Raw genomic sequence first — 21,666 nt, 5'->3', positions numbered from 1 at the left:
TGTACCTTTTTGAGGACTTAATATAAGACAAGCACGGTTTTAAATGAGTTACACGCATTATCTCATTTAATCCTCACAACAGCCCTATAGGTTGGTACTATTTTGATCTCCATTTTGCAGATATAAAAACTGACACTTAGAGAACCTAATTTGCCCAAGATCACACAAGTAATAAATGACAGACTTGAGAAATGGATATTTCCTTTAATACTCTAACAAGAAGATAGACAATAGAATATGATAAAGAAATGCATGGAGTGCTATGAGAGTATGAAAGATAGGAGTTCTCACACAGCCTAGAAGGTAGACTGTGACAGCATTTCTAGAAGCTGATTTTAAATGCTGTTTTCCCCTCCAGCTTTTAATTTTTTTAATGTTTAGATTTACTTGCTATAAAATAGTAAGTACAATGAGCACCCATATACCCTTCACTTAGATTCACCTATTATTAACGGTTTACTATATTTGCTTTTTCCCTCTCCCTCTCTCTGGAGATAGATAGATACACACATATATAGCTTCCATATATACATACATATATTCATAAATTTTTTCTGAAACATTTGAGAGTAAGCTGCAGTCAATACCACACTTTACCCTACATTCTTTAGCATATATTGCCTAAGAAAAAGGGCATTCTTCTACATAAACATAATTATCACAATTAGTAAATTTAACATTGATAAAATACCATTATCTAATATAATGCATATTCAAATTTTCCAAATTGTTTCAATAATATTTGTAGCTTATTTATTTATTTGTTTGGCCACACTGCATTGCTTAAAGTTTGCAGTCCTAACACTGGAACGCCAGGGAATTTCCTGTAGCTTTTATAGTTTTAAATCCAGGGTCCTGTCAGGTATTACACCATTGTATTTAGTTGTCATACCTCTTTAATCTCTCTTAATCTGAAATAAATCTCCATTTTCTTGACATGGGTTTTTTTTTTTTAAGAATTCAAGCCATTTGTTTTGCAGAAAGTCTCTAAATTTGGACTTTCATAGCTGTTCTTCCTTTATTATATTTAGGTTAAACAATTTTGGTGTGAGTATCCATAGGTTATGTTGTGCCTTCTTGGAGGATCATATCAGGAGCCATATGATAGCAGTTTATTGCATATTAATGATGTAAAATTTGACAACTTGGATTAGGTGGTCTACCAGGTTTCTCTTTTGTAAAGATTTTTTTTCCTTTGAAACTAACCAGTGGGGTGATACTTAGAGACTGTGTTCCCCAAACTCTCAGCCATTTATTTCACCCAATTATGGAAACTGTAGCATCCATAAGTTTGGTGATCACAAAATAAATTGAGGCTTTATAGAATAATAAGATATAGTCAAACAAACCAGGTAAGGAAGTAGCATTCTAATTATAAATACAAGGTCTTGGAATAGCAAAAAATACATTATGCTCTGAGACCTGAACATAGTTTGGTTTGGCTGGACTACAGGCAAAGATGGAAGAGTGACTGAGTATATCTCCTGGTTCACTGGGCAGATATATGAAAATATTTGTGTGCTCTGCTAAATAAAAAGTTTAGAATGAAGACAGCCCACAGCCACTGAAAGATTTTAAGCAGGTGAGTGACACAATAATAAATACATTTTGGAACAATCACTCCAAAAATGATGTAGAAGATAGACTGAAAGGGGATGGAGCAGGAGGCGCTAGAGACAGCTGTAATGGCCCAGGTGAAACAGCATAAGTAAAACTATCCTGGGGGTGTTAAGAGGAGAAAGCGTGGCCTTGGTGACCAGATGTAAGACTCACAGTTTTGTGGCTTGGGCAACAATGTGGATGGTAGTACTGTTAGTGAACAGGAGTAAGTTTGGAGAGAAAGATGAAATGATGAGGTTGGAATGAGAACAGAATCTGTACCTAAAGGTTTGCATCAAAGAATTACTAAATGCAGCAAACCAGTAATACTGTTTAAACATATCTTGTTCCTAAGAAGAGGACAGCTCTGTCTGAACATGATGGGCTGAGGATTCTCAGAGCCTGTTAACACAGGGTCCAGGATTCACACTGCTTTTAGAAAGGTCCAAGATTCTGCACCTTATCCTATGTTATTTCAAGGAAACACTACTTACCATGCCTAGAGTATCTCAAGGGAGTTCATAAAAAAACATTTGATATAAATCCTAAAATCCTAGGCTGTGTGACCTTGGGCAAGCCACTTAACTTCTTCAGGCCTCAGTTTCCTCGTCTATAAGACCTGGATAATGACAACTGTCCTGCCTCCTTCAGTGGGTTTGCGTGAGACTCAAATACGTTAATGTATGTAAAAACAGTTTATAACTGTAAGTCACTATACACATGCAATTTATTATATCTTTTGGAAAATGATGGTCCAAGCCTGGCTCTTGGGCCTTTGAAGAGGAAAAGGGATTCAACAGAATGCTGATAGTCCAGTTCTGCAGATTTCTTGACATATGGGTAGAAGCTACTAGACTGTGGCCTTATATCACTGAGAGCATTATCAGTCCTTGAGAAACTATGCACGTACTCATCAAATAAAACAATCCTTCCCTCACTTCTCCAACAGCTTCTCTTTCAATGCCATCCAGGGTCCAGCTTGTACTCTGAGATCCTTACCTTTATCAAGCTGGTATACATTAGACCTTTCCCAAATTTCATGAATAAAGGGAGACTATTGGCATATTGATTAACCACCTCAATCAAAATAGAATTTTACTTACATGGTAATGATCTTTCCCTCTCATGATCTCTCTTGATTTCTCCTTCTTTATCATCATTCACAGAGCTCTGAGTCAGCATCCAACGATAAATGACTTTCTGCCAAATTGTATAATTTCTGGCTTGGTGAAGGTGAAATCAAACGTGAAGGAATTCACAGAGACAGCGGCCATATTTGAGGATGGCTCCAGGGAGGATGACATTGATGCTGTTATCTTTGCTACAGGCTATAGCTTTGCCTTTCCTTTTCTTGAAGATTCTGTCAAAGTAGTCAAAAACAAGATATCCCTGTATAAAAAGGTCTTCCCTCCTAACCTAGAAAAGCCAACTCTTGCAATCATAGGCTTGATCCAGCCCTTGGGTGCCATTATGCCCATTTCAGAGCTCCAAGGACGCTGGGTCACTCAAGTATTTAAAGGTAAGTGACCATGCAAGATGACTACCGAATTACTTAGTGGTTTGTTTAATTATGTTTATGTTCTTGCTTATAAATAGCTGAGACAGCATGTATGATTGTAACAGTGCCTGGTACAAAATTAGTGCTCAAAAATTAATTTTTGAGGGAATATAAAGTAGTAACTTATAACCATGGACATATAGCAGAATCTACTAGGAAGTTTTCCAAAAATAGGCATGCTTTGCCTGGTGGTGTTTATTTAATAAGTCTCAAGTGGGGCTTACATAAAATTGTTGAGAAAATGTTCCCCAGGTGATTCACACATGCACTCCAGATTAAAATCCACTCATCTAGATTTCAGACAACTGATACATATTTGTGAAGCAAAAGAATTTAATCTTCTTTCATTATAGTTAGAGAAAGTCACATATAGAAGTGCTGTGATTTCATTTCAGACAAAAATTAAGAGCTGGTTAAAGACTAGTCCAGAATGAAGAAGATTCAGCCACTCAAAGTCTTACTTTCCCCCCTTTATGTTCCCTCTTTCAGAAAGTTTTGGCTAGGAAAACATGAGAAAAAACTTTGGGGTTTGGGATAGTAGGCTCAATATGAATCAGCAGAATGATGTGGCTTCCAAAAGACTTAACTATATCTGTCATCATTAAAAAACTGTAATGTCCTGGAATTTACTACTGTTCTTCCCTGAACTGGTGAGACCACACCCACAGACATTTTAAAAGTGAAACTGGAGTACATTAAAAGGAGAGAGACAAGAGTGGTTAAGGGATTTGAAAATGTGCCATTTGAAGTACAGCTAAAGGAGCTGGAGAGGTTTGGCCTGGAGAGGATAAGATTTAGGGGAGATATGGAAGTTCCCTTCAGATACCTGAATAGATGCCCCATGGCAGAAGGTTTTTTATATTTGCTTAGTATCACTTCAAAGGGTTGAACTAGAAACAAGGAGTGAAACTTTGAGGGTTTGCACAATATCAGCTTAACATTAAAAATAAACTTTTGCCAGGCCAATAGGAAGTAGATTCAAGCCTCAGAATAGGGAGAAATCAGATGACTTTTAAGGTTCCTTCTAACAAAGAAGTTCTTTGATTCTATGGTTACTATAATAAAATTTGCTACCATTACTTATGTTTAATTAAAACTGTTCAAAGTTCTTGTTGAGGGACTTCCCTGGTGGTCTAGTGGCTAAGACTCTGCATCCCCAATGCAGGGGGCCTGGGTTTGATCCCTGGTCAGGGAACTAGATCCCACGTGCCTCAACTAAAGATCATGCATGCCGCAAAGAGGATTTTGCATGCCACAACTAAGACCCGGCACAGCCAAATAAATAAATAAATATTTTTAAAAAACGTTCTTATTTAATTACAGATTCTTCTTCCCTAGTGAAGGTCCTCATGGTAGCAGAGAAAAAAGAAGCAATGATGTTAGAGTTGATAGATAAAAAACTTTTCCAAATTTCCCCAAAGTTCTTTCATTTCTTTCTTTCTTTTTTTTTCTTTTTTAATTTTTTGGCTGTGCCGTGTGGCATGTGGGAATCATAGTTCCCCAACCAGGGATCGCACCCATGCCCCCTGCAGTGGAAGCATGGAATCTTAACCACTGGACTGCCAGGGAACTCCCAAAGTTCATTTCTTAATTCCTTTTAATTCTATCCAGTAGATCATGTACTCCTTGAGCACTGGACCAGCAATACAATGCAAGTAACCGGTTAAGTTGGCTTAATTCCAGTCATATAAAGTGGATCTTTTTTTTTTTTTTTTTTTTTTTTTTTTGCGGTACGCTCTGTGGCCTCTCCCGTTGCGGAAAACAGGCTCCGGACGCGCAGGCCCAGCGGCCGTGGCTCACGGGCCCAGCCGCTCCGCGGCACAAACCCACATCCCCCGCATCGGCTGGCGGACTCCCAACCACTGCGCCACCAGGGAAGCCCGCTAAAGTGGATCTTTTAATTGGGTCAATAAAGTAAGAGGAAAAGGTTGCTTTAAAATAGGCCACAGCATCTTAGTAAACTTTGAACAAAAACGAGACTCTTTTCCAGGACCAAGTGAACCATTGAGAGGATTAGGGCAAATGAGTATTTGGAAGATTCTGCATTGTGACTGTGGGATTAGGGGATCTTAGGGGAAATGCACAAAAAGCTCAGTTTCCTCTGCTAGCAAATCTTAGTGCTAATCCCTCTAGCTCTCTTCTTAACACTTGGAAGGAAGGAATCATCAGAGAATCCCTATAACTTTAGCAAATTTCCAAAAGGAACCCTGAGTTTTTTGTTTTACTGTCTGCCTACCAAATCCTTGCCTTTCTCAGCCCAGAATTTTACCTTCACTGTGCCAATTTTAAGACCATTCTTTCACACCTGCCCAACTCTGCCTGTCCTCTTCCCTGGCCTGTCCTTTCCTCATCAATCCCCATTTCCCTACTTCCTTTGTTCTCTAGAATTACTATTCTCTTGTCAAGAAAATATTCCACCCTTTCCTAGAACACTGAACCCACTTGCTTGCCTTGACAGAAATCTAGTTTTCTTTTGTCTTGCTTGTAGCCCTCTCAAGAGCCCTTGCAAGTGTTCCACTTTCATTTCGTAACTTTCTTCCCTTGAAAACCGTATGAAATGATACCAATTCTCTGGATCACAAGGAAGCATTATGTCATAGCATGGCATTCACGTTCCTCCACAAATTGGATACAGGCTGCTTTTCAGGCCCATCTTTTGCAGGTCTTTACCATCCATCCTACAATCTTCTAGATGCACTGAATGACTCACCCACTATGCAGCAAACACAACAGGTACTCTTATACCCTGTGCCTTTGCTTCTGGTGTTCTCTCTGCCTGGTATGCCTCCCCTTTACTTGTTACTTGTGTGGAAAAAGCCTGTTTATTTCCTCCCTCTCTGTAGTATATTGAAAGCTCTTTAAATAAAAGAATCATGTTTATTTGCCTTTGTCTTCCAAGACTAGACCAGTGCCTAGCACATGGGAGGTAGCTAATACATCTCTATTCAATGACTACAAGTTTAGTTTTGGAGGTATTCTAAACTCTACAGTAGAAAGTTCTTATCTGAGGATCTCAGCTTATGAACTATCTTCCCAATTTCCAGTCATGGTAAAGGCTGGACTGGACTGAAAGAGCAGAATGGCAGCCACACCTCCTTTCTCTTGTAACATAGTCTTTACACTTAAAGTGCAGGAACTAGTCAGGATTACATAAATACAATCTGTCTTAGGCCCGAGAGCCAACTGAAAGACTTAGTTCCACAGAGTTACAATTCAGGCTCACCCCCTTTGAACCTTGCCTTGGAACCCTTAGGAAATCTCTGAACTTCAGTTCCACACTGTTCTTCAACAACATTCTTCAGCTAACATTTACTGGCCTCTTAGTATATGCCAGACCCTCTGCTAGGTGCTGGAGATACAAATATGACCAAATAGAAAATTCTTATCTTTATGGAACTCAGAGTCAAGCAAGGGAGACAAGTAAACAGACATTTAATGTGTTCATTCAGCAGGTATTTACTATATCCTAAACAAGGGTCCCATAACAATATAGAGGAGCTGGCTATGGGAGCAGAAAGGAATAAGTACCCAATTCTCCCTACAACTGCAAATACACTGTAAAAAAGCAAGAGTTTACTAAGAGGACAATGCCATCTTGAACATAACAGAGAAGAGAACAATTAGTAATATTTATGCAAAGTTAGAGAAAATGACAAAATAAACCAAGTCCTGAGAACTACAAGGAGTTCAGAATTCTGGAGAATAAAGTATTATAGGAATTAAAGAAAATGAAGCTGGAGATATTTATAGAGGCAAAACCAAGAAAAATCCTTAGGTGCCATGCAAGAAGTTCACATTCAATGTAGGCAATAGAGAACAATTGAAGGATTAACTGGCAGAGGGGGAGTCAAATCAGATTTGTAACTCAGAAGACGTATTAGAGGGAAATGAAATGGGAAATAGGTCAGTTGCGAGCCTGTGACAAATGTCCAAGAAAGACATAATGAGGGCTTTAAACTAAGGTAAAGGAATACGAGAAATATTTGAATGAAATTTCATTGGTGAATTTGAAAGGATTTGGAGGGAATGTAGGTTGGAGATGAAAGCCAGAAAAAGAATCTGCTCAGGGTTGTGGCCATTGATGTAAACTGGTAATATAAGAGGAGGTGCAAGATAGGAAGGAGGGAGATACATATGGTAAAAATGACATGTGCCTGAATGAGGAAACACTGCAACAACAGTATCAATGAATTAAGAACTGTACCACCGGATACAGTACACATCTTTATATATTCCTATCTATCTACCTATCTAATTTATAATGATTGTTTGGTTGTGTTTTTGTTGTTTTTTGTTTTGTTTTTTGGATGGATTGGCTGAATCACAGGCAAGAAATCACCTCCTCCTCCATAATGTTTCTACTTAAGAGAAGTAAAAATTATGGTTGTACCATGAGAAATAATTTGGAAATCAACTCTCAAACTGTGCTTCATGAGCATCTTAAGACCTGTGATTAACTTCAAATGAAGCATTTCAGTGATTCCTCATTGACTTACGAACATACATAATAATTCCCAAGGCTAAAATGAAAAGAACACATGGCAAAACACAGAAGGCTATTTCTTGAGGGTTGAATTTGGGTCTCATGTTTTAAGAGGGACACACCAGGATAGTTACTAGAGTGAGCCCAGAGAAAGGCAACCAGTGGGGCAGAGAACATGAAAGCTGTTATATGGGGAACTGTTAAGGCTTTAAGGCTGATAATGGGAAGACTTAAAGAAGTTATGACAGTTGTTCTCAAATGGTTCAAACGCTGTCATTTGTTAACACTAGACTCCTTGGCTCCAGAAGGCAGAGCTAAGTCCACTGGTGCCAGCTGCATGGAGCCAGGTTCTGGGGTCAATGAAAAGAATAATGTTCCAGCAAGTAGAGCAGCCAAACAATTAAATCATCTCCTCAGGTGATGAGATCCCCATCACCAGAGATATTTAAGGAGGAATGAGATAACCACTTGAGAGTACTTGTAGAGAGGACTGTATTAGGTAAGATATATTCCCATTCTAAAATTACACGTTCCAGAATTTTGTGGAGTAACACTTTAGAGTTGGGTGTGGCTAAAGTTTTCTACATGGCATAGTGCCTGTAAATCCGGGCATAAAGCTAATCATTTAAATTGAGAGTTGTCTATGTCAACTTAAATACTATTCTACCTTTGTCTAGCCATGTCCTTGGTGTTAAATTCCTGCTACTGGAACTGTTCATTGGTGCTTAAATTTATCTGTTAAGATTGGGTATTATGAGTTGCCCTTGACCTTACCCCTCACTCTCAGTAAATAAAAAATTTAGAAGGTAAGGCTTATCTTCCATGGAACTGTAGGCATACAACAGGACTGAGAGTTTACTTTTACTTCCTTCTCCCTGTGGTATAAAGCCTCTTTGATAATAAGAGTACAAGTACAGGTGTGTTTCCCATATTCCCCCCGCCCTTTTACTTTGTACCTCATTTTCCATATACTTTTAAGGCCATTTATCATTTCCTCATGGCCAGATTTCATTTCCCAATTGAAAGACTATGTTAGGGAGGAGGCAGCTTTTGGTTGGAAAGCAGATTAGGAGAAATATCTTACAAAGACAAAGCAGAAAAGAGTAAGCTACTGAGGTTAATATTATTATATTCTGGTGGTGGTAGGGTAAGGTGACCAAGTGAAGGTGTAACCTCCTTGGTACAGACAACTAACCTGTATTCCTTTGAATTTTCCATAGCATGGTAATTGTTAATAGGGTTAGTGTTCATACTGAGGTAATTTTACACTTAAAATTTTGATTTTTCTCTTTAGGGATAAAGACATTACCCTTACAAAATGAAATGATAAAAGAAATAGCTAAGGTTCAAGAGGATATGGCCAAAAGGTAAGAGTTCTCCCAGGAAGATAGGTGGTTAATTTTTCCCACTTAGTTCTTTTTCTTCTCTTTTGGCTGCATTGGGTCTTCGTTCCTGTGCATGGGCTTTCTCTAGTTCTGGAGAGCAGGGGGCTACTCTTCTTTGCGGTGCATGGGCTTCTCATTGTGATGGCTTCTCTTGTTGCGGAGCACGGGCTCTAGGCACGCGGGCTTCAGTAGTTGCAGCATGTGGGCCCTAGAGCGTGTAGGCTTCAGTAGTTGTGGTGCATGGGCTCTAGGGTGCGCGGGGTTTAGTAGTTGTGGTACACGGGCTCAGTAGTTGTGGCACACAGGCTTAGTTGCTCCACAGCATGTGGGATCTTTCTGGACCAGGGATCGAACCCATGACCCCTGCATTGGCAGGCGGATTCTTAACCACTGCACGACCAGGAAAGTCCCCCCACTTACTTCTTAATAAGAGCAATGTTGTACTGTATTTATTGTCCTCGTGTTTGTTTAAGGATTTAGATTATATTTTGAAGGAAAAGGAAATCATAGTTTGTGACAATAGAATAGAGAATTACCACCAAGTGGTTTGAATGTGGATGGGAAAGGAGAGAAAAGCTTAAGAAAATTCTATGTTTAGGGCCTAAAAGAAAAGTCAAGTAGGAAAAAGCACATGGAGAGAAAACCTGGTACGTTATTTTGGCAAGGATTACATGAAGAGATACTAGAGCTGCCAGAGGAAGGAAGGGCAGCGATGAATTAATGAGAGGTAGATATGGTTAAATTACAAATCTGTAGGTAGATTTACAAATCTGCAGGTAGATTTACAAATTTGCAGAGGCCACTTTGCTGGCTGTCATGTGACAGCATACTTAGGTCACAGTGGCTCTTAGTATGAGTAATCTATAGGATCTGGGAAGGTGGTACCAGCAGCCCGTATTTTAGTGCTTGGGTGGACACATTTAGCAGTCTGAATTTCAGAACTTGAGCTTATTCACTGCTGATTTTTATTTGAACAAAGTTGATGTTAATAAAGCTCCTAGATTTTTGTGGAGAAGTCAGAGGCACAATCATTCCATGCCCAAAGACGTGGTTTTCTTCAACTGATTATACCAGCATAACTCTCCCTTCTGCAAGGAGGAGAAAGACAGTTCTTACTTAACCCTGATACCCTTTCTAGGTGCTCTCCTATCTTCCTCCTTCCTTTCACTGCCAAACTTCTACAATATATATTCTACATTATATATATTGACTTGTAATCCTTTCCTCTTTGTTCTCAGCTTATCTATTTCTTCCACATCCTTCAACGACTTATCATAGCTCGATTTTAACTACCCTCTTCTACATTTCTATTTAGGAGTCTAATACCACATGATTTACCAAAAGTCTTACATTCTTCTCTGTTTCATGTGTATCTATCTTATCGAGTCCAGTGGACTATAAGGCCCTTAAGGATAGAGACAGTGTCTTTCTTCACTATTTTCTGCAGCTCCTAGCTCAATATTGAGCCAAGAACAGATAGGAAGCATTGATTAATTGATGGAGTGACTGAATTGTTAATAGGCATGGTTTCTGTCTTCTCTGCTTCAGGTATGTGGACAGCCAACGCCACACCATCCAGGGAGACTATATAGATACCATGGACGAGCTTGCTGATCTGGTGGGCGTCAGGCCCAATCTGCTGTCCCTGGCCTTCACTGACCCCAAATTGGCATTACAGTTATTTTGGGGACCCTGTACTCCAATCCAGTATCGGCTACAGGGCCCTGGAAAGTGGGATGGAGCTCGAAAAGCTATCCTCACCACAGAAGATCGTATCAGGAAGCCGCTAATGACAAGAGTAACTGAAAGCAACAATTCCACAACTTCAACAATAACAATGGCCAGGTTTATGCTGGCTGTGGCTTTCTTTGCTATAATTATGACCTATTTTTAGCTGTTCCATTGTCACTGTCCCAGTTTTCTTTGAAAGCTGGATCTGGAGATGCCTTCAGAACCTGACAAGATTGAACAACTCTCAGCTTCACACTGCCCAGAAATCTACTTTTATTTCTCTTTCCAAAGCATTAACCCTTTTTTCCTCTTTTCCCTACAGTGAAATCTCAGCTTTTCATTTGTACTGACTTACCTCCCTTACTCTTATGACCCATCACTTTTTCCTTCCAGTAATTCCTGGACTGTGAGCTCAGGTACTCTGTTAGTCATCTTTGTTTGTCCTTAGCAGAGTTCCTGACATGTGGTAGGTGCTTTCTTTTCTTTTTTTTTTTTTTTGACATGTTTATTGGAGTATAAATGCTTTACAATATTGTGTTAATTTCTGCTGCACGACAAAGTGAGTCAGCTATATGTATACATATATCCCCATATCCCCTCCCTCTTCAGCTTCCCTCCCACCCTCCCTATCCCATCCCTCTAGGTCATCACAAAGCATTGAGCTGATCTCCCTGTGCTATGCAGCAGCTTCCCACTAGCCATCCATTTTACATTTGGTAGTGTATATACATCAATGCTACTCTCTCACTTCATCCCAGCTTCCCCTTCCCCACTGTGTCCTCAAGTCAGTTCTCTATGTCTGCATCTTTATTCCTGCTCTGCCACTAGGTTCATCAGTACTGCTTCTTTAAATCCCATATATATGCGTTAGCATATGGTATTTGTTTTTCTAACTTACTTCACTCTGTATGACAGATTCTAGGTCCATGCACCTCAGCACAAATAACTCAATTTCGTTCCTTGTTATGGCTGACTAATATTCCATTGTATATATGTGCCACATCTTCTTTATCCATTCATCTGTTGATGGACACTTAGGTTGGTTCCATGTCCTGGCTATTGTAAACAGTGCTGCAATGAACATTGTGCTATGTGACTCTATTTGAATTACGGTTTTCTCAGGGTATATGCCCAATAGTGGGATTGCTGGGTCATATGGTAGTTCTATTTTTAGTTTTTTAAGGAACCTCCATACTGTTCTCCATAGTGGCTGTACCAATTCACATTCCCACCAACAGTGTAAGAGTGTTCCCTTTTATCCACACCCTCTCCAGCATTTATTGTTTGTAGATTTTCTGATGATGCCCATTCTAATAGGTGTGAGGTAATACCTCATTGTAGTTTTGATTTGCATGTCTCTAATAATTAGTGATGTTGAGCACCTCTTCATGTGCCTCTTGGCCATCTGTATGTCTTCTTTGGCCATCTGTATGTCTTCTTTGGAGAAATATTTAGGTCTTCTCCCCATTTTGGGATTGGGTTTTTTGTTTTTGTGTTACTGCATAAGCTGATTGTATATTTTGGAGATTAATCCTTTGTCAGTTGTTGTTTGCAAATATTTTCTCCCATTCTGAGGATTGTCTTTTCATCTTGTTTATGGTTTCCTTCGCTGTGCAAAAGCTTTTACATTTCATTACGTCTCAGTTGTTTATTCCTGTTTTTAATTCCCTTATTCCAGGAGGTGGGTCAAAAAGGATCTTGCTGTGATTTATGTCATAGAGTGTTCTGCCTATGTTTTCCTCTAAGAGTTTTATAGTGTCTGGCCTTATATTTAGGTCTTTAATCCATTGAGGTTATTTTTGTGTCTGTAGTTAGTGTGTGTTCTAATTTCATTCTTTCACATGTAGCTGTCCGGTTTTCCCAGCATCACTTATTGAAGAGGCTGTCTTTTCTCCACTGTATATTCTTGCCTCTTTTGTCAAAGATAAGGTGACCCTATGTGCATGGGTTTATCTCTGGGCTTTCTATCCTGTTCCATTGATCTATATTTCTGTTTTTGTGCCAGTATCATACTGTCTTGATTACTGTAGCCTTGGAGTATAGTCTGCAGTCAGGGAAACTGATTCCTCCAGCACCATTTTTCGTTCTCAAGATTGCTTTGGCTATTTGGGGTCTTTTGTGTTTCCATACAAATTGTAAGATTTCTTGTTCTAGTTCTGTGAAAAATGCCACTGGTAATTTGATAGGGATTGCATTGAATCTGTAGATTGCTTTGGGTAATATAGTCATTTTCACAGTATTGATTCTTCCAATCCAGGACCAAGGTATACCTGCCCAACTGTTTATGTTATCTTTGATTTCTTTAATCAGTGTTTTATAGTTTTCTGAGTACAGGTCTTTTGCCTCTTTAGGTAGGTTTACTCCTAGGTATTTTTTATTGTTATTGTTGTGATGGTAAATGGGATTGTTTCCTTAATTTCTCTTTCTGATCTTTCGTTGTTACTGTATAGGAATGCAAGAGATTTCTGCGCATTAATTTTGTATCCTGCAACCTTACCAAATTCACTGACTAGTTCTGGTAGTTTTCTGGTGGCATCTTTAGGATTTTCTATGTATAGTACCATATCATTGGGAAAGTCAATTTTAGGTCTTTTCCAATTTGTATCCCTTTTATTTCTTTTTCTTCTCTGATTGCTGCACCTAAGACTTCCAATACTGTGTTGATTAATAGTGGCAAGAGTGGACAGTCTTCTCTTTTTCCTGATCTTAGAGGAAATGCTTTCAGTTTTTCACCATTGAGAACGATGTTTGCAGTGGGTTTGTCATATATGGCTTTTATTATGTTGAGGTAGGTTCCCTCTATGCCCACTTTCTGTAATTTTTATCATAAATGGGTGTTGAATTCTGCCAAAAGCTTTTTCTGCATCTATTGAGACGATCATATGATCTTTATTCTTTAATTTGTTAATATGGTGTATCACACTGATTGTTTTATGTATACTGAAGAATCCTTGCATCCCTGGGATAAATCCCACTTGATCATGGTGTATTATTCTTTTAGTGTGTTGTTGGATTCTGTTTGCTAGTATTTTCTTGAGGATTTTTGTGTCTATGTTCTTCAGTGATACTGGTCTATAATTTTCTTTTTTTGTAATATCTTTGTTTGGTTTTGGTAACAGGGTGATGGTGGCCCTCGTAGAACAAGTTTGGAAGTGTTCCTCCCTCCACAACTTTTTGGAAGAGTTTGAGAAGGATAGGTGTTAACTCTTCTCTAAATGTTTGATAGAATTTGCCTGTGAAGCCATCTGGTCCTAGACTTTTGTTTGTTGGAAGATTTTAAATTACAGTTTCAATTTCATTACCTGTGATTGGTCTGTTTATATTTCCTAATTCTTCCTGGTTCAATCTTGTAAAGTTGTACTTTTCCAGGAATTTGTCCATTTCTTCCAGGTTGCCCATTTTATTGGTATAGAGTTGCTTGTAGTAGTCTATTATAATCTTTTGAATTTCTGCAGTGTCACTTGTAATCTCTTCTTTTCATTTCTAATTTTATTGGTTTGAGTCCTCTCCCTTCTTTTCTTGGTGAGTCTGGCTAAAGGTTTATCAATTCTGTTTATCGTCTCAAGGAACCAGCTTTTAGTTTTATTGATCTTTGCCATTTGTTTCTATTTCATTTATTTCTGCTCTGATTATGATTTCTTTCCTTCTACTACCTTTGGGCTTTGTCCTTTTTCTAGTTGCTTTAGGTGTAAGGTTATACTGTTTATTTGAGATTTTTCTTGTTTCTTGAGGTGAGCTTGAATTGCCATGAACTTCCCTCTTACAACTGCTTTAGATGCATCCCATAGGTTTGGGATCATTGTGTTTTTGCTGTCATTTGTTCCTAGGTATTTTTTGATTTCTTCTTTGATTTCTTCAGTGATCTCTTGGTTATTTAGCAGTGCACTGTCTAGCCTCCATGTGTTTGTGTCTTTTACTGTTTTTTTTTCCTGTAATTGATTTCTAATCTCATAGCGTTGTGGTTGGAAAAGATGCTTGATACGATTTCAGTTTTCTTAAATTTTCCAAGGCTTGATTTGTGACCCAGGATGTGATCTATTCTGGAGAGTGTTCCATATGCACTTCAGAAGAAAGTGTGTTTTTCCACTTTCAGGTGGAATGTCCTAAATATCAATTAGGTCTATCTGGTCTATTGTGTCTTTTAAAGCTTGTGTTTCCTTATTTATTTACTCTCTGGATGATCTGTCTATTGGTGTTAAGTGGGGTGTTAAAGTTCCCCACTACCATCGTGTTACTGTTGATTTCTCCTTTTATGGCTGTTAGCATTTGCCTTATGTATTGAGGTGTTCCTATGTTGGGTGCATAAATATTTATAGTTGTTACGTTTTCTTCTTGGATTGATCCCTTGATCATTATTTAGTGTCCTTTCTTATCTCTTGTAACAGTCTTTATTTTAAAGACTATTTCATCTGATATGAGTATTGCTAATCCAGCTTTCTTGTGATTTCCATTGGCGTGGAATATCTTCTTCCATCCCCTCACTTTCACTCTATGTGTCCCTAGGTCTGAAGTGGGTTTCTTGTAGACAGCATATATAAGGGTCTTGTTTTTGTATCCATTCAGCCAGTCTGTGTCTTTTGGTTGGAGCATTTAATCCACTTACATTCAAGGTTATTATCAATATGGATGTTCCTATTACCATTTTCTTAATTGATTTGGATATGTTTTTGTGGGTCTTTTTCTTCTCTAGTGTTTCCCGCTTAGAGAAGTTCCTTTAGCATTTTGTTGTAAAGCTGGTTTGGTGGTGCTGAATTCCCTTAGCTTTTGCTTGTCTGTAAAGTTTTTGATTTCTCCGTCAAATCTGAATGAGATCCTTTCCAGGTAATCTTGGTTGTTGGTGTTCCCCTTTCATTACTCTAAATATGTCCTGCCACTCCCCTGTGGCTTGCAGAGTTTCTGCTGAAAGAGCAACTGTTAACCTTATGGGGATTCCCTTGTATGTTATTTGTTGCTTTTCCCTTGCTGCTTTTAAATTTTTTATTTTTATTTAATTTTTGATAGTTCGATTAATGTGTGTTTCAGCATGTTTCTCTTTGGGTTTATCCTGTATGGGACTCTCTGCGCTTCCTGGACTTGATTGACTATTTCCTTTCCCATGTTAAGGACGTTTTCGACTATGATCTCTTCAAATATTTTCTCAGACCCTTTCTTTTTCTCTTCTTCTATAATTTGAATGTTTGAATATAATTTGAATGTTGGTGCGTTTAATGCTGTCCCAGAGGTCTCTGAGACTGTCCTCAATTCTTTTCATTCTTTTTTCTGTATTCTGCTCCCTGGCAGTTATTTCCACTATTTTATCTTCCAGCTCACTTATCCATTCTTCTGCCTCAGTTATTCAGCTACTGATTCCTTCTAGAGGATTTTTAGTTTCAGTTACTGTGTTGTTCATCACTGTTTGCTCTTTAGTTCTTCTAGATACTTGTTAAATGTTTCTTGTATTTTCTCCATTCTGTTTCCGAGATTCTGGATCATCTTTACTATCATTACTCTGAATTCTTTTTCAGGTAGGTTGCCTATTTCGTCACTTATTTGGTCTTGTAAGTTTTCACATTGCTCCTTCGTCTGTAATTATTTTTTGTCATTTTTTAAAAAAAATTTGATGGGTAGGGCTGTATTCCTGTGTTACTGGTTGTTTGGCCTGAGGCATCCAGCACTGGAGCTTGCAGGCAGGTGGATAGAGCCGGGTCTTGGTGCTGAGATGAGGACTTCCGGGAGGCCTCACTCCAATTAATATTCTCTAGGGTCTGAGGTTCTCTCTTAGTCCAGTGGTTTGGACTCAGAACTCCCACCACAGGAGGTCAGGCCTGACTTCCAGCCTGGGAACCAAGATCCCGCAAGCCACGTGGCACAGCAAAAAAAAAAGAAAGAAAAAAAAGGAGCAGTACAAGAACAAAGAATAAAAAGCAAAATAAAATTAGAAAGATAAAAAATATATTAGGAAAAAATATATAATTGAAACAACTGCAACAAGATAAAACAAAACCACAACAGAAAAAAGAAAGGGAAGAAAAGGGGGAGAACAAGCCAAAAGGAGCAGAACAATAACAAAGTATAAAGAATAAAATTAAACTAAAAGATTTATTAGAAAAAATAAAAATATACATGAATCAACAAGGATGAATCAAGGTAAAACAGAACCTCAATCTAAAAGAGGAAAAAGAGAAAAGAAAAAAAAAAGCCTTGGCTATGGGGCACAGAGTTTCAGCATGGGTGGAAATTAGGCAGTGGTGGGCTTTAGCGTGGGGGGTGGGAACCTAGGCGAGAGATGGGTGACTTTTGGGAGTGGGGCATGGCCTAGGCTCAGGACCCATGCAGCCGGAAAAGGCCTTGGGGGTGGGGCCTAGGCAGGCTCCGTTCAAACATGGGGCAGGGGCTCTGCTTAGGGTCTGCGCAGAAGGGGAGAGGCAGCACATCCAAAGGGGGGGCCTCTGGAGTGTGGAGTTCCAGAGTTTGGAGGTAAGGTCCTGGGTGAGGGTGTGTGGGTGGGGTTTAGGCCCAGTGTGGCTGTAGGGGCTCTCAGAGGGGGTCTCCGAGTGTAGAGGTAGAGCCCTGGGTGGGGTGTAGGGGCTGGGCTTGGGCTCTGCACGGCAGGAAGGAGGCTCCAAAGTAAGAGGATTAGGCCTAGGAGCCGAACAGGCTCCCTGGTGCCTAAGTGGAAAGGGAAAGCGCTGGCCACGTTCCCTTCCATTCCTCTGCGCCACCCTCTAGGGTGTCCCCGCAACTGCCGTCCCCCGTAACTGTGGGTCAGTCCCACTGCGTGTAGGAACTCCTCCCATCCCCCAGCCACCCCTCAGGGATGCCGGTCTTGTATGTCAGCCTTTACTTTTGCTCCCCCTTACCTCCCTCCCACTCCCTCAGGACCCGCGTGGCTGGAGGGGGCCTCGGTGGGCAGAGGATCAGGCCTGGGATTTCAGCAGGCTCCCAGGGGCCCAAGAGGGCAGGGAAAACCTGGGCATGCTCCCTTTTGATCCTCTGCCCTCCCAATGGTCCCCCAATTTCCCCCTTCGTGCATGGGATCCCTTCCCTTCCCACAGCCGCCCATCAGGGGCACCAGTCCTGTCCCACCTCCACTTCTCCTCCTCCCTCACTCCCCCCCACAAGCCCCACATCCTACCCTGTCACTGGGGGTTCCTCCCATTCCCCTTAGTTGTCTGTGGTCCCCCACCAGTGTATGGTGGGTGCCCTAGTTATGCGGAGACGCGAATTCCGCGTCCTCCTAGTCCGTCATCTTGACTCTGCCCTTGTGGTAGGTGCTTAATAAATGTTTGCTGTCATTTATCAAATAATATGGTGGGAAGAATAAGCCAATATCTACATAAGAAATGGGAGATTCCATGTAATTGTGCTTCTGACAGGATTTGGTTTTCTACTAGACTTTTAATCTTTTATTTGTTTTTAATATTGTAACTAAATGTATTTTTCCTCAGAGATAAGAGAAATAATGGTCTTATAACAGTTGTATATACCTAAGATAAGATATATAGATACTTAAACACTTTGTTTCACTAGCTGTTCACTAGTGTGTCTGATACCTGGTCATTTTTCACTCTTTTCCTCTAAGCAACACATCTCTATTTTCTCAATGAAGAAACTACCTCCAACTTTCTAGGCTCATGGATCATTTTAACAATCTAGCAGCTACCAGCAGGTTCAACTTGGCTGGAAAAATTGGGATTTTAAATGAGCTGTCCAGTCTTTTTTGATCTCTTAGTTCCCATATTAGGATACAAGACTTTAACTTAGGAACTATGATAAGTAGCCATCAACTGCTGTGGTGTGGCCTACAAATGTGATTGGATTTATCTCCCCCCAACTCCTACTATCTCCCCTTCACACCCTCTCACACAGAGAGTCTAAGTAGTAAGTATTCGAAGAGGTCAGTTATGTAATAAATTAGGATTAACAACTAAATATAGGGGTATTCTGCTTATAACAGTTCTTATGTCACACATTGTAGTTATGAAAAACAAAGCAAATGAAATGAAACCAGGGCCTCCAGTTTATGTCCAAGTGCTGCTGTTGATTCTGTTTTCTCATCCGTAGAAGTTTTGCTCTGTTCTTGTCTGTCAGAGTAGTTAACTAAGTGTTAGATGTCTGACACACCTAATTTCATGAAGAAAGGAACTGATGTACCAGCCAAGTGTGTTCATAAATTAGCTGTGGTGTAATACATTTGGGATTGCTACCTATTGCTTAACCAAAAAATAAATTTGAACAACTGGAAGAACAACATTAGAAATCATTATCTTTCCCAATGTACAATAAATAAGAGAACCAGAAATGTGAGACTACAACTTCCTCCTAATCATATAACTATTTGTACAATTCCCTGCTATTTCGCCTAATTTTCCCTGTGGAAAATGCTTTTTGAGAATTGGATGGTCTTTTTTCTTCCAGAATCTTTGTGGTACTGGGATTTATCCTCTATTAAAATGGACCTAGTATCTTTTAATCTGCACACTATTCTTGTTCAAAATTAAATTGAAAGCCGCTTCTTTTCCATTTCGTTCTTTCAACATATAAATTTGCCTCTTTCAGCATGTAAGTCTGTTGAATTAAAGTCCTTTGATAATGTAATTCCTAGTTATCAGCAATAAGTACCCCAGTGTCCTCTTTAAATAAAAAGCATGTAATTCTAAGCTCACTGACTCTCTCAGTTTCCTTATAATATGAAAGTTTACCCCCTCAAAAAAATCATTGGTTAAATTCTAAACCAAGCTAAAAGTAAGATGTGAATAGGAAAGTGAACTCAAAACAACTCAAGATACAAAGCCCTAGTTACTGATGAATGTGTATTAATCATCAATTTACCATATCTTGCTTTTGTAATTATATTAAAAGGTTGTATCATTTCCCCAATTATATTATACAGAAAAATGCTTTCTTGTAGTGCCAGAAAGTAAGGAAGTGCTCAAAAAGCAAATCGATGGGGGAATGTCACAGGGACACAGGAACCAACTGAAAGTGGTCCCAATGGCCAAAGCTGGAACAATTTGAACAATATAAATAGCCTAGCATTGGATTATAATATAAAGTATAAAAAATACCCATCAGTCCATAATGGTATAAATAAGTGATTGAATAATAAGTGGGGTAGAATAGAGAAAACTCCCATATGGAAGAATTTCAAACAATTTATATAAATACTCTGCCCTCCAGGAGTTGGAGCATAACTCCCCATTCCTTAAGTGTAGGCTGCATAGAGTGACTTCCTTCCAAAGAGCGGTAAAGGGAGAAAAATAACTTTACAGTGGAGAAATCTGACAAACACTACCTCGGCTGGGTGATCAAGATTAACATCAACAGTAAAGTCATGTGGATAGTATGTACTCTTTTTTTTTTTTTTTTTTTTTTTGCGGTACACAGGCCTCTCACTGTTGTGGCCTCTCCCATTGCAGAGCACAGGCTCCGGACGCGCAGGCTCAGCGGCCATGGCTCTCGGGACCAGCCACTCAGCGGCATGTGGGATCTTCCCAGACCGGGGCACGAACCTGTGTCCCCTGCATCGGCAGGCGGACTCTTAACCACTGCGCCACCAGGGAAGCCCAAGGATAGTATGTACTCTTGATATGATGTGATGAGAAGGGTACTTTGCCTCTGTGGTCTTCCTCCCTAAAACCATAGCCCAGTCTAACCATGAGGGAAACATCAGACAAACCCAGGTTCAGGAATATCTTACAAAATACCTGACCATCTCAAAACTGAAGCTCATCAAAAAAAAGGAAGGTCTGAGAAATTGTCATAGTATAGAGGAGCCTAAGACCTGATGTCTAAATGTAATGTACCTTGGATGGGATCTTGGAACATAAAAAGACATTAAGTAATAATTGAAGAAATATTAATAAAGTATGGATTATGGTTAATAACAAGGTACTGATTGGTTTATTGGTTGTGACAAATGTAGCACTGTAACGTAAGATGTTACCAATAAAATAAATTGTGTGTGGGATACACAGGAACTCTGTACTAACTTCCCAAGTTTTTCTTAAATCTAAAACTATTCTAAAATTTTAAAATTATTTTTTAAAAAAAAAATGTATTCTTTTGGTTCAGGATTTGACCCAGAGGCATAGTCTAGTGGAATTTTCTCAGAGGAGGAAGAATATTGGATAGTACCATTCATTTAAATTACTATCTTTTCCCTTGATTACTCTACAAATTAAGTTCTTCTAATAAAGCATACTATTACTTACTATGGCAATTTTGTTCCTTTGTTGAATAAGTATAGACTACAGTTGTAGAGAGGAGAAAATGGTAATATGGTCAAAAGACACATTTTCTTAAAATACTTAGGTAAGTTCTTATAGCTGAGCACATTAAGCCGATAGTCTCCACTAGCAAAATGTACGGTATATTAATAACAAGTATATTCATGAATGAGATAATTTTACTCAGTACTGGATCTGTGCATGGTTACTTTTGTCAGTAGTAATATAACGTATAATACTATACAAACATCCTCCAAGCTGCCTACTTGGAATTTCCCAAAGTGCTGTGTTTTTCCATGTTTCTATATACATTCTTATGTTTCCCCTTGCCCAACCTATTTCACCTTCAAGATTCACGTAATCTGTTATCTGTTCTAGAAACCTCCAGGATTAAATAGGTGACCTATCTTGATGCTTCACACCACACCTGGTATATTGCTCAATTATATGTGGTGACTATCATTTGTCACACTATATAATGTCAATTGTTTCTGTCACCTAGTTCCTCCTTGAACTAGTAAATTCCTTTGAGAAAGATACTTTGTAATTAATCTGTATGTTCCTAGTGCCTAATATAGTACCTGAAACACAGTAAGACCTCAGTAAATCAATGATTAATTAAATGATTAATTAATTAAGCTCAGTGTAGGAGATAAAAATATGGATGAGTTTTTAAAGGAGTAAATAAAATAGTGAATAATA

At 39.1% G+C, this 21,666-nt stretch overlaps 1 protein-coding gene across 4 annotated transcripts in view; it reads left to right on the top strand.

The window, feature by feature from the left end:
- Positions 1-11,014, top strand: part of LOC132436011 (flavin-containing monooxygenase 5) — a 28,853-nt gene extending 17,839 nt beyond the window's left edge. For all 4 annotated transcript variants that reach the window (XM_060028376.1, XM_060028385.1, XM_060028367.1 and 1 more), the window contains exons 7-9: positions 2,766-3,118; positions 8,935-9,007; positions 10,574-11,014. In XM_060028376.1, coding sequence (XP_059884359.1) covers positions 2,766-3,118; positions 8,935-9,007; positions 10,574-10,919 — 772 coding nt within the window. In that variant the 3' untranslated portion in view covers positions 10,920-11,014. The remainder of the gene's footprint in view (positions 1-2,765; positions 3,119-8,934; positions 9,008-10,573) is intronic.
- Positions 11,015-21,666: the final 10,652 nt, after the last annotated feature.

This window comes from Delphinus delphis, chromosome 1, assembly GCF_949987515.2.
Source record: "Delphinus delphis chromosome 1, mDelDel1.2, whole genome shotgun sequence".
NCBI lineage: Eukaryota > Metazoa > Chordata > Mammalia > Artiodactyla > Delphinidae > Delphinus > Delphinus delphis.
The sequence above is the reverse complement of the archived record's forward strand: the minus strand, read 5'-3'. Positions and strand labels throughout refer to the sequence as shown.